The 13,028-nt window shown below is 54.2% G+C and overlaps 1 protein-coding gene across 7 annotated transcripts in view; it reads right to left on the reverse strand.

The window, feature by feature from the left end:
• HERC1 (HECT and RLD domain containing E3 ubiquitin protein ligase family member 1) overlaps positions 1–13,028 on the reverse strand; it is a 95,780-nt gene that overhangs the window by 34,476 nt on the left and 48,276 nt on the right. For 6 of the 7 annotated variants that reach the window (XM_033071136.2, XM_042779661.1, XM_033071139.2 and 3 more), the window contains 10 exons: positions 12,304–12,459; positions 11,984–12,090; positions 11,641–11,751; positions 11,383–11,559; positions 10,509–10,748; positions 10,232–10,315; positions 7,269–7,789; positions 2,000–2,775; positions 1,132–1,330; positions 74–234 (listed from right to left, as the gene is read on the reverse strand). In XM_033071136.2, coding sequence (XP_032927027.1) covers positions 74–234; positions 1,132–1,330; positions 2,000–2,775; positions 7,269–7,789; positions 10,232–10,315; positions 10,509–10,748; positions 11,383–11,559; positions 11,641–11,751; positions 11,984–12,090; positions 12,304–12,459 — 2,532 coding nt within the window. The remainder of the gene's footprint in view (positions 1–73; positions 235–1,131; positions 1,331–1,999; positions 2,776–7,268; positions 7,790–10,231; positions 10,316–10,508; positions 10,749–11,382; positions 11,560–11,640; positions 11,752–11,983; positions 12,091–12,303; positions 12,460–13,028) is intronic. The other variant, XM_033071137.2, reaches the window with a different exon arrangement.

Here is a 13,028-nt window from a genome sequence, read left to right on the forward strand (position 1 = left end):
CTCTTAAAACACGGCCCCTGAGCTCCTGTGGCCTTCCTAACTCGTCCCCATTTCTATTCTCCGACAAGTTTACCTGTGCGATTGGCAGGCCTTGCAGACTGAGAATCTGGAGAGGTCAAACTCTGTCTCCTTCCAACCTCATCGGAAGGAGATGTTGGTAAAGAAGATATTGGAGGAGTCTGAGCACGTCGTGCTGGAAGAACAGTTGTAGTAGGGTAACTGGAGAACATTTGCCTTGAAAAAAGAACAATATACATTTATGTTGAACAGAACATGCTGAAAAAGTCTGACACAAGAAGAACACCCAGTTGGAGTGCACTTGTCAAATCCTACTTGATGTAATTGAGTTTAGTAAGGGAAAGACACAACATACTTTGAGGCAACAGCTCATTCCTACCAACTTCAGTTAAATTCTAAGCATAACATTAAAAAAAAACCCCTCAGAGACCAGGAGCTGTCCTAGGAGATAAAAGACAAACACTTTTCCCATTTCCATGGTTTGTTCAGAACTCAGGTTAACTAATAAATCAGGTAAGTATTTTATTTTCATTGTCCTAGTATGAAGACGTGTCCTAGTGTGAAGACATTGTTCTGGCTTTTATCAAAAGATGGCTGCAAAATTTCAATTGATTAATAAACTTAGAAAAGTATTCTATGCAAGGTAAAGCAGATTTCCTTCAATAGCACAAATTGCCTATGCAAATTCAGAAGTTTATTTTCCATTTCAGTATGTCAGGGTAAGCTGAAACAACATCTTAGCTTTACAGGATGCTACCTACCAAGATCTATTCTAGTTTGAGAATCACGCAGTCATTAAAAACACAGAATTTCAGAGATTTGTAATTTGAACTATACCAAATAAACACGAGAACTGAAAGACAACTTAGCGAGAAAATTTTCTCCTTCTTAAAGAATCCAGATATTACATTTATGTACATGTATAGCAAAAGCTTAACAGCTTTCTAATAAAAACATAAACCCTGTAAGTAACGTTTAAACTGTGTCCCTCTGCAGGGGAAGTTCTTGGCAGCATTTGCAAAGGCCTAGGCAGCTAAAGACACATATTGTACATCAAGCACAGAGCTGGCTCCCTACACCCTCAGAATCACACAGGCTGAGAGGATATTTTACCTCAGGAGACTGAGGGGCATCACACCAGGTGATTCTGATGCTGGAACTGTTTCTGTATCAGTTACTGGAGTAGTAGCAGTGGTGGTATCCTCCAGAGAGCTGCTCATGAAAGATGTTGTGCTGGAAGCAGAAGGGCTGGTGGTAACTGGTGTTTGGGCTTGCTGAGACTGATCACCTTCTTCTACTTGTTGCTCCACTTCTGCAATAGTGGAAAAATAAGGATGTTACAGCAACATTAATATAATTGTGTAGATCAAAACTGTAGCCATGGCTATAGCTATCATTATTTAGAATTCACCCAGAGAAAGGAAGGGGTGTGCAGATTCTGCCACTAACTCATGGACTTGAGTAAAGAAATCAGTCCAGGAGCTCTTGCTGTTCTCACAGTGATGCAAGGTAAATAAGCAAACAAACCATTTACTTAGCCAAAGTTTATGATATTCATATTTATGGTTGTAACAGCTTGGACAAAAAGGAAAAAGGTCTTAGATACAAAAATACAGCTGATAAACTATAAAGCTATTTTTAGCCCAGGTGTGCAAGTAGCCTTTTTAAGGGGTTTTTTTGTTGGTTTAGAAGAAGTGCAAATCCTTCCAACAAGTACATACATTATTGCTCATTTCTAAAAGTACTAAAGTATTAAAAACTCTTATTTCTGACTGATATGCATTCACTTTTAATTAAGATAAGGAGCTAGGAAAAAGGCAAAAACTCAGTGTTTTATCTGTAGAAGAGTAAATGGAGTTTTGCAGAATTTCTCTGTCTGATGAAGATTCCCCTGCAGTACAACCCCTATAGATCCCACAAGAGCGTGTTAATTGCAATTGTACTGCATCCTGTTGGTTTTCCTCTGGCTTTGAGAACGTACCTTGTTTGAGCCTGCCCCCGAACTGCTCCTCCAGCAGCCCATGCACCACCAGCTTGTAGATGATGGCCTGGGCGCGCTCCAGGTCGGGCAGCCCCAGCGCTCTCTTGATGGGTGAGCGCATGACGGCACGTTTGACCATGTGGCGCATCAGGAACTGCAGCGCCGCACGCAGCTCCGCGTCCTCAGCCACCGCCGGCGACCCCGCGCAGTCCGAGTTGTGCCCATTCTCGGCCACCACCTTGGGAATCAGCAGCAGCTCGGCGTACTTGCTGCAGCTCAGCAGAACACTCAGGGACTTCATAGCACCGAGGTAAAGGTAAGAGAGCTGCACGGCTCGGATTTCAGACTGCGCTACGTCATGACTTCGTGGGGTGTGCTCGTGATTCTTTTTTCTTCCTTCAGCAGGCTGGTGCTGGGATTCCACACCTAGTGCTGATGGTTCTAAAGAGAAGGAAACTATTTCATTTTCCGACTTAGAGGTTGTAGCACTGTGTCCTTTGCTATCATCGGAGCTCTGGCCCGAGCGTGTATCTGATCCAGCATCACCCTCCGTTTTCTGCTCCGTTTCCCCTTTATCTTCAGATTCGTGTCTGTGCTTTTTCTCGTGTCTCTTGGTGCTTTGCTTCCCCGTATCTTCATGAATGCCAGTCAGATAGGTAAGGTCCAGCAACACAGCAGCTGTCAGCCCACGAAATCTTGCAACATCAAAAGGCAGTGGTTCACAGGGCTCCAGATTATACAATGGAGTATCACTAGGCGACCAAAAAGTTGGGAAGCTTTAATAAAGATCAGAATGACACAGGAAAAAGCAAGTGAGGGAGAGACAGGAGGAAAGTACAGGAAATAATGTAGGCAAATAAGATGTAAAATATATTTAATAAAACAAACCAATTCTAAAAATTAAATGCAAACAGGGGAAAATGAGGTTATGATCAGAAAATGGGGAGATATGGTTTCAAAGCAAATGCAGCAAAGCATACACAGGTTTTCAACAAGCACTGAAATCCAGAAGCTCCACAGAAGCTATCCATTCTGTGCTCTGGATGTGCTCTGACACAGGCTCTGGATATACTATTTATCACAAATATGTAATAGACTTTTATTAAGAAAAACTATCTGAAGGTAAATACTATCATCATACCTGAATCTTAACAGGTATAAAAGCTTATAGAGAAAACTTTAAAACATTAAGGAAAAGCTTGAATTAACCTCAACTATTCATTACCATGACCACACAACAGAGAGGTCAGGACAGATCACCTGGCAAGGACAGGAACCTTTGAAAAGCCCAGGTCAGAAAACCTAACAGACACATTTATCTACCTATCCATCTATATTCAGTGATATATTCTGGTACTATTTAGGACTGTTATATTTGACTAATTTTCACTTGAAGCTGGACAAAAATCCACCAGTTTGTATTTCCATACACCTTGTATTTTCTATACATCCAGCAGACAAATTACAGTAATTTCACGACTATAAGGCGCACCCTTTTGACTAAAATCTCCCCCCAAAACCGGAAGTGCGCCATATAGTCCGGTGCGTCTTATCTGATGTACAAAGTTGCGACATTTGCCACCCCGGAAGTGAGAGCCCGCGCGGGGCGGACCCGCCGGCATCGGGGCCTCCCTCGCGTGGGGCGGGGCGGGCCGTCCCCGCCGGCATCGGGGCCTCCCTCGCGCGGGGCGGGGCGGGCCGTCCCCGCCGGCATCGGGGCCTCCCTCGCGCGGGGCGGGGCGGGCCGTCCCCGCCGGCATCGGGGCCCCCCTCGCGCGGGGCGGGGCGGGCCGTCCCCGCCGGCATCGGGGCCACCCTCGCGCGGGGCGGGCCGTCCCCGCCGGCATCGGGGCCTCCCTCGCGCGGGGCGGGGCGGGCCGTCCCCGCCGGCATCGGGGCCTCCCTCGCGCGGGGCGGGGCGGGCCGTCCCCGCCGGCATCGGGGCCTCCCTCGCGCGGGGCGGGGCGGGCTGTCCCCGCCGGCATCGGGGCCTCCCTCGCGCGGGGCGGGTCGTCCCCGCCGGCATCGGGGCCTCCCTCGCGCGGGGCGGGGCGGGCCGTCCCCGCCGGCATCGGGGCCTCCCTCGCGCGGGGCGGGCCGTCCCCGCCGGTATCGGGGCCTCCCTCGCGCGGGGCGGGCCGTCCCCGCCGGCATCGGGGCCACCCTCGCGCGGGGCGGGCCGTCCCCGCCAGCATCGGGGCCTCCCTCGCGCGGGGCGGGGCGGGCCGTCCCCGCCGGCATCGGGGCCTCCCTCGCGCGGGGCGGGGCGGGCCGTCCCCACCGGCATCGGGGCCTCCCTCGCGCGGGGCGGGGCGAGCCGTCCCCGCCGGCATCGGGGCCTCCCTCGCGCGGGGCGGGCCGTCCCCGCCGGTATCGGGGCCTCCCTCGCGCGGGGCGGGCCGTCCCCGCCGGCATCGGGGCCACCCTCGCGCGGGGCGGACCCGCCGGCATCGGGGCCTCCCTCGCGTGGGGCGGGGCGGGCCGTCCCCGCCGGCATCGGGGCCTCCCTCGCGCGGGGCGGGGCGGGGCGGGCCGTCCCCGCCGGCATCGGGGCCTCCCTCGCGCGGGGCGGGCCGTCCCCGCCGGCATCGGGGCCCCCCTCGCGCGGGGCGGGGCGGGCCGTCCCCGCCGGCATCGGGGCCACCCTCGCGCGGGGCGGGCCGTCCCCGCCGGCATCGGGGCCTCCCTCGCGCGGGGCGGGGCGGGCCGTCCCCGCCGGCATCGGGGCCTCCCTCGCGCGGGGCGGGCCGTCCCCGCCGGCATCGGGGCCTCCCTCGCGCGGGGCGGGCCGTCCCCGCCGGCATCGGGGCCTCCCTCGCGCGGGGCGGGGCGGGCCGTCCCCGCCGGCATCGGGGCCTCCCTCGCGCGGGGCGGGTCGTCCCCGCCGGCATCGGGGCCTCCCTCGCGCGGGGCGGGGCGGGCCGTCCCCGCCGGCATCGGGGCCTCCCTCGCGCGGGGCGGGCCGTCCCCGCCGGTATCGGGGCCTCCCTCGCGCGGGGTGGGCCGTCCCCGCCGGCATCGGGGCCACCCTCGCGCGGGGCGGGTCGTCCCCGCCAGCATCGGGGCCTCCCTCGCGCGGGGCGGGGCGGGCCGTCCCCGCCGGCATCGGGGCCTCCCTCGCGCGGGGCGGGGCGAGCCGTCCCCGCCGGCATCGGGGCCTCCCTCGCGCGGGGCGGGGCGAGCCGTCCCCGCCGGCATCGGGGCCTCCCTCGCGCGGGGCGGGGCGAGCCGTCCCCGCCGGCATCGGGGCCTCCCCCGCCGGCATCGGGGCCTCCCTCGCGGGGGCGGGGCGGGCCGTCCCCGCCGGCATCGGGGCCTCCCCCGCCGGCATCGGGGCCTCCCTCGCGCAGGGCGGGCCGTCACCGCCGGCATCGGGGCCTCCCTCGCGCGGGGCGGGCCGTCCCCGCCGGCATCGGGGCTGTCCCCGCCGGCATCGGGGCCACCCTCGCGCGGGGCGGGGCGGGCCGTCCCCGCCGGCATCTGGGCCTCCCTCGCGCGGGGCGGGGCGGGCCGTCCCCGCCGGCATCGGGGCCGTCCCCGCCGGCATCGGGGCCTCCCTCGCGCGGGGCGGGCCGTCCCCGCCGGCATCGGGGCCTCCCTCGCGCGGGGCGGGGCGGGCCGTCCCCGCCGGCATCGGGGCCTCCCTCGCGCGGGGCCGGCCCGCCGACATTGGGACGGCTCCCTTGCGGGGGGTGTGAAAGCCGCAGGAATCGGATCGGCTGCCGCGCGGCGGGGGGCGAAAGCCCCCGGAAGCACGGCGGCCGCCGCGCGGGGGGGGGGCGAAAGCCCCCGGAAGCACGGCGGCCGCCGCGCGGGGGGGGGGCGAAAGCCCCCGGAAGCACGGCGGCCGCCGCGCGGGGGGGGGGGCAAAAGCCCCCGGAAGCACGGCGGCCGCCGCGCGGGGGGGGGGCGAAAGCCCCCGGAAGCACGGCGGCCGCCGCGCGGGGGGGGCGAAAGCCCCCGGAAACACGGCGGCCGCCGCGGTGGGGGGGGGCGAAAGCCGCCGGAAGCACCGCGGCCGCCGCGTGGGGGGGGGCGAAAACCGCCAGAAGCACGGCGGCCGCCGCGCGGGGGGGGCGAAAGCCGCCGGAATCGGAGCGGCTGCCGCGCGGGGAGGGGGCAAGCAGCTGGAGTCGGGGCAGCGGCGGCACGGGGCAAGCCTGCCGGCATTGGGTCACCCGGAGCGCCAGGGAACTCCCAGAACAGCGGGGCCCTGGGGATGCTGCACGGAGCGGCGGTGGGCATAGCCTGGCCCTGCCGGGTACAGGCAGGCTCGGGAGCCAATGGCTGCCGGATTGAGGCGGGGCCTCGGCCAGCAAGCGCGCGGGAGGAGCTGGGGGCGGAGCCTCGCTGCAAAAAAAAAACCCGGTGCGCCTTATAGACCGGTGCGCCTTATCTGATCTACAAAGTTGCAAAATGTGCCGGCTCCCGGGGGGTGCGCCTTATAGTCCGGTGCGCCTTATGGTCGTGAAATTACTGTACTTTTAAATTTTCCTTTTATTATCACAAAAAGCTTTCCCATCTTACCATGTAAGCTTCTACCTAAAAATGAAAGTGAGTTTTAGTCTGGTTTTAATTTAAAAGGTATAAAATGAACCTAATTAAATGCTTTACCAAAAGCTTGCTTATGCTCAAGTGCTCTTCCACATCACTTAAATAAAGTTTCAAATTATTTTAAGGGCACTCTTACTTTAAGGCTATACTGTCACATGGGCATACTTGAAAGAATTTCTCTCTGGAATGAAATCAATTGCACTTCAGGATATTTACTCAAAGTGAGGACAAAACAGACATAATGTTGCAAGAGCTGGAAAAGTAATGTGACCTCAGCGATTTCAGAACATAATTGTAACTGGTAGGGAAAGAAAAAAATCATTGCTCAATTTCTTCAAAAGACTTCTTTGGATGTAGACAGAAAGAGTTCAAAAAACTAAATTAATCTAACCTTTTCCACACAAAAATACAGGCAACTGCTGTGAGAGCACCAAGAAGCTCAGAGAAGCTTCATTTCAGCTTCCTCCAAGGTGCTTTCCCTTTGAAGGCTTGTCTGCAACATGGGTGGGAAAAGGAGTATCTCCTTCCAGCCTTGAAGGCAGGTGGGAAAATGAACAAACCCTACTTCAAGGCAGCATCCATTTCAATACCACTGAAGTCCACACTTGAAGTAATTGATCAGCATGACTCTAATATCAAGGACAGGTTACTTCTGAGGATTTCCAACCACAAACCACTACCACCAGCCAGTGCAAAGTGCAGGAAATGTGCATACCTGATGGTAATCTCTGCCTCATCCCACTGGACCTTGGCAGAGGTGCTGCCCTCCTTCACCACTCCCAGCAGGGTGGCATGTCGGCCTGTTTGCTTGTGGACACATCGACCTCCAACTCTGAGGCCAGCATCCACACCACCAATGACTGCCAGGACAGGCCACACCTCCACACAGAGCATCTTCAGCTGCAGGTCTGACAGCTCGGCCAGCCCATGCCGGCTGTGCTTGCTCTTCTCCTCCTCTTTGCTCTCCTTCTCCTCCCTCACCTCGTTCTCCTCACGGCTTTGAACAGAGCGACTTTTCTTCAGTTTCTGGCCTGCCTCTTTAAGACAAGTTTTGATTTTGTTCAGCCTTTCCATCATTTTCTTATTGATGCAGTGTGTCCAGTGGTCAGTGCGATGCAGGATTCGGATGAGCTGGATGGTAGCTTCTGCCAGCACAGCAGCAACAGGGCTGCAGATGGGATCCCCAGGCAGCAAATCCCTGGGTGTCCCACGCATCTGCATGTCACAGATCTTCACCTGTGTGAACAGAGCAGTTTACAAGTCATCTTCTCAACATACCTCAACAAGCACTTCCTACTAATACTGGAGTTGCCTGCTGAATAGAAATAATTACAGTAATTTCACGAATACAAGCCGCAGCAATTTGACAAAAATTTTGGTGGAAACCCGGAAGTGCGGCTAATACTCGGGGGTGGCTAATATATTAATAATTTTCTGACATTTACAACCCCAGACGTGCCAGCCAGGGCGCCAAGCCAAGCACCTGCCAGTAAAAGCCGGCATTTTGAGATTGTTACAGTGTTACTCTGTTGCCCTGGCTCCCTGCAGGCAGCACAGGGGGCGGGGACAGAGGTAGGAGAGCTCTCTTCTTCCCTCCTCTGCCGCAGCCCGGGGGAGAGACGGGGGGGCCCCGCGCTGCCATTGCCGCAGCCCAGGGAGGAGGGGGGGAGCCCGTGCCGCCATTGCCGCGGCTCGGGGAGGAGGGGGGGAGCCCGTGCCGCCATTGCCGCGGCTCGGGGAGAAGGGGGGGGCTCTGCCCCCGCCCTCCGCCACCATGGCGGGAGCAGGGGGTGCTCCATGCCCGGCTGGCGCTGCGGTATGAGCAGGGCGCACTCTCCGTGCCCGGCCAGAGCCGCGGCGGGAGCGGGGCGCGCTCTCCGTGCCCGGTCGGCGCCACGGCGGGAGTGGGGCCAGGGCGAGCGAACCCAGAGGCGGCGGCCAGCTCCGAGCGGCACCACCAAGCTGGGCCACCTGGCCCCGTCAGCAGCCCCTAGCGGGCCGAGCCTGCACAGCCTTAGTTGAGCCAGTAAACCCCCCGCCATGCCGCGGTTCTGTTAGTATTTGGTAACTTTGTTGCACGCGGGTCCTCGTTGCGAACTACAGAGCGGCTTATATTCAGGTGCGGTTTATTTATGGACAAAGAACGAAATATTTGCCAACACCCAGAGATGCGGCTTATACTCAGTGCGGCTTGTATTCGTGAATTTACTGTACTAGCACTGTCTTTGCTTCCCCCTTGGAATCCCTAGAAAATCCACCTTAACACTGAGCAAAACCTTCATCCTTCAGACTCAAGGATGCTAAAATTACAGTAATTTAACGACTATAAAGCACACCGGATTATAAGGCGTACCTCCGGGAGTCAGCAAATTTCGCAACTTTGTACATTATATAAGGCGCACCAGACTATAAGGTGCACTTTTTTCTTGCAGCAAGGATCTGTGCCACATGCAACAAAGTAATGCATTAGTCACAGAATTGCGATGGCGGCATTTACTGGCAGGTGCTCAATTTGCAAACATTTTTCACAGATTGGCGAAGCCTTTAAACGCAGCCCCAAGCGCCATCCCCGTATGCAGGCCCCAGCACTCCCGCCTGCCCCTGGCACCGGCTGGCAAGGTGCGGCTCAGGTTGGCTGCAGCTTGGGGCTGCCGTGGTTCAGGACGGCTTGGGGATGCCGCGGCTCGGGGCTGCTGCAGCTTGCGGCAGTTCGGGGCTGCCACGGCTCGAGACAGCTCGGGGTTGCCACGGCTCGAGACAGCTCGGGGTTGCCATGGCACAGCTGCAGTTCACGTTTCCAGGCTGGCTCAGGGTGGCCGTGGCTCACGGCTTTTGCGGCCGCCCAGTCCCTCCCTCCCCGCGCTGCTCGCCCCCATGCTCCAGGAGCCCCGTGCCACTCTGGGAACCCCGTGCCGCCCCCATGCTCGGGCAGTCCTGTGCCGCTCTGGGAGCCCCGCGCCACCCCCGCACACCAGGAGGTCGGTGCTGCTCTGGGAGCCCTGCGCTGCCCCCGTGCTCCGGGAGCCCCATGCCACTCCAGGAACCCCGCGCCGCCCCCACGCTCCAGGAGTCCGGTGCCGCTCTGGGAGCCTGGTGCTGCCCCAGCACTGTGGGAGCCCCAGCCACCCCAAGCCAACCCAGAAGTAGGAGCCGCAGCTGCCCCGAGCCACAGCAGCCCCGTGCCAAGGGCTTCCACGGCACCAGGGGCTGCTGCGGCACGAGGCTCCCGCGGTGCCGGGGGTGCCACGGCTCGGGGTAGCCACAGTTCCCACTTCCGGGTTGGCAAATTTCTGAACTTTGTCCATACATAAGGCACATCCGGACTATAAGTCACACTTCTGGGTACGGACCAAAATTTTAGTCAAAAGGGTGCGCCTTATAGTTGAGAAATTACTGTACTTATTTCATGGTTTCTCACACAAGACTATCTAGACATCCTAATACTATGTTCTCCTTGGTTTCTGGGGAATAGAATTTTTTGGGTAGAACATGAAGCCTTTAAATCTATTCTAAATAGTAAAATACATTTTAAATTTACAATAGATTACAATAGTTAAACCACTGTGTATTAGCAACACTGTTTTGGTCAGTAATTCAAAGCAGCATCATAGAGGTTGCTATGATGAATACCGAATTTACACCAGCCTAAACACCTCCACAGGTGAACATCTAAGTTACCTTCTCTCCCGGGTTACTGCTATAGAACATAACACAAGGATATAACTCAGCTGCATCCACATCTTCAAAAGCTAGTTTTGGCTCCTAGGGAAGAAACAAAACAAATCCCCCTCAATCTTAGAAGACCTTAACAAGCAAAAATATGAAACATGAAAAAATTATGTCTGTATTATAAATCTTCTAAGTACCAAAACTGCCACATGTTTTAACTCTCATGCTTATCCAAGCCATATTATCATTGAAAAAAACCCACCAAAAACGAATTGATGTTAAATACCTCTCCATTTTTACCAAAGGAAATAGTTCTTGCTTCCATATCTAACACACATGTGATGAAATCTCCTTGGGTAAAGCTCGACAAAGTCAGAGTCTGCTCTCCATTGTGGTAGAGGTTGCCACTGTAGGCTCTGTAGAGCCACATGTCTGAGGTAGTGCGATGATTGAAGTCGTGCACAGGCCAGCGAGACACTCCCACACAGGTACCCTCATTGCCCCGGTTCTCCTTCACAATGTAGAACTGGCAGCAAAACAAACACACAGAGAAAAATGTCAGGAACACACACTGTAACACAACAGAGCACTGAAAATCTTCCTTACACATATGTATGTCTACTTTTAACTGGTTTTTACAGAAGCTTTTAATGAGAAAAACAGTAAGTTTATGTAATAAAACCACTAAAAAGTCCCTCCAAATGATACATTAAACATTGCTCTTGTCAGAGTCTTTTTGCAGGAAAACAACATGCTTTGTGAAATGTTCTTCTACAAAAAAAAAAATCCTAAATCTACATAATTCAGTAGGTAAGTTTTGCAAAACTGCACATGCATGCTGACTCTGGACCTTAGGGACAATTACCATTACCTCTAACAACACATGACACACGTTCAGAGTCTCCAGTCTGCATGTTGAAATACTCAAATCCCACCACTCAAAAGCAGCCACAAACTCTTCCCTTGCGACTGAAAATCACAGAACGATTTAGGGTGGAGAAGATCCTTACGATCATGGAGTCCAACCATAGATGTAACACTGCCATTTACTCAATAATCATGTCATCAGTGAAAAGCCCAGGCAGATGTTACTAATAAATCACAGCACATTCACAAAACAATGTGAGAGAAGGTAAGAAATGCACATTTATGAAACCTACCTTCCACTGGTAACACCCAGAAGTAACTCCAGTGGATGCCAAGCCATATCCTTTGCCTCCACTCCCATGAGTCAGAATCTGCCCGTTCTCTACTATGCAGCACTGAGCTTTTTCAGGATCAAAGGACACTTCCTGGATGGGAAGATTCTCATCTTCATCCTCAGACTCTCCTTGCTTCTACGAGAAACAGGACAAAACATTTGCAGTAAATGCAATTCAGCTGCATTCAGTCACGAGACAAAGCACAAGCAATGTTACCTGGAGCTTCATTTCTTGTTCTTTCTCCTTTATTTGAATTGCATGTTTGGCCTGGGCTATCGGGGTCTCCCACATGCAGTCAGACAGAAGTGAGAACAGTCGTTCAACAACCTGAGGCATTGGGACACAATTCAGATCATTTTAATTCCAACATGAGGACAACAGCAACATTATATAGTTTTACTTTGCTTCGTAGGTATAAATATCAAAGTATTTAGTGTTCTGAGAGTAACAAATAACTACACTGAGCCTCGCTTGATCTGGATTTTGAAAGCTATGAAACATTTAGAAGTTTAAGAGACTTTTTGAGGAAATGTGAAAGTTTATAACAAAATATGACGACCTGAGCCATCTGATCATCTTCAACGCCAGATTCACAAGCAGGCAACACAGCCTCTAGTACGTGAAGTGCGAGCAGTCTAGTCCTCAGATTGCCAACCAAGGGAACTCCTGAAGATGGAACAACATGTCAATAATCTTAAAAGTACTGCTGCTTCAGGCCTGCCCCTGGCTCCATGCCCCCAGTTAGCCCCTGTCCACCTGTACTGCAGCTGTTCACAAGGAACACTCACGATGTAATTCACGTTCTAACAGGCCTCAGTGTTTGGAGCTGCACTACAGAAATGCAAAGCAACCATGGAGATCATTTTGACACGATCATACCTGAGCAACACTTCTGGGAAGCAATGTTAAGAAGGACTTCTGTCCATTTTGGAGATGCCATCTTGGACTGAATTGCTTTTGAAGACACAACTCTACGCAGGAAAACAAGGAAGTCTCCCAGGTGCAATTCTGCTGCATGTTGCTTTCGGAGGGCAGCTGGGAAGTTAAAGCAAAAGTTTTCATTTACAGCCTTAATATTAGACCTTGACTGGCAGTCCTGGTTACTGGGAACAATCTGTTTTGCAGGTGAAAGCACAATGAGCAGTTATTATATGGTGGCAGGTTGGCAGATGCCCACCAAGCTGTGCTCTCACTCCTGCTCGTCAGTAAGACATAGAGAGAAAATTACATTAAACTTTGTGGGTCAAGGTAGGAGAGGGAGACCTCTGTGGGAAGACCTCATATTCTAATTCCTGACTAATTATTTTATTAATTCATCAGACACTGCATTATTTATAAGTGAAGACAGTTAAAAGCATGAACAAAAACATATGTACACTTAAGACCAAGCTACAATTAAAAATTCTTCACACACAATTTCCACCAAAACTCAAAATGCTCATCATTGCAAGCTACATGAGGACACAGTATTTCAGAAAATCTTTTGTTGCAGATTTTTCCAGATGACACGATAGTGTCACCTTCTTGCCATCCACTTGGACTACAAAGCTGCATAACACAAAGCAAACACAGTAATTTCCAGAATGCGTTTGTATTTAGCTGTA

This window comes from Catharus ustulatus, chromosome 12 (genome assembly GCF_009819885.2).
Source record: "Catharus ustulatus isolate bCatUst1 chromosome 12, bCatUst1.pri.v2, whole genome shotgun sequence".
Classification (NCBI taxonomy): Eukaryota; Metazoa; Chordata; class Aves; order Passeriformes; family Turdidae; genus Catharus; species Catharus ustulatus.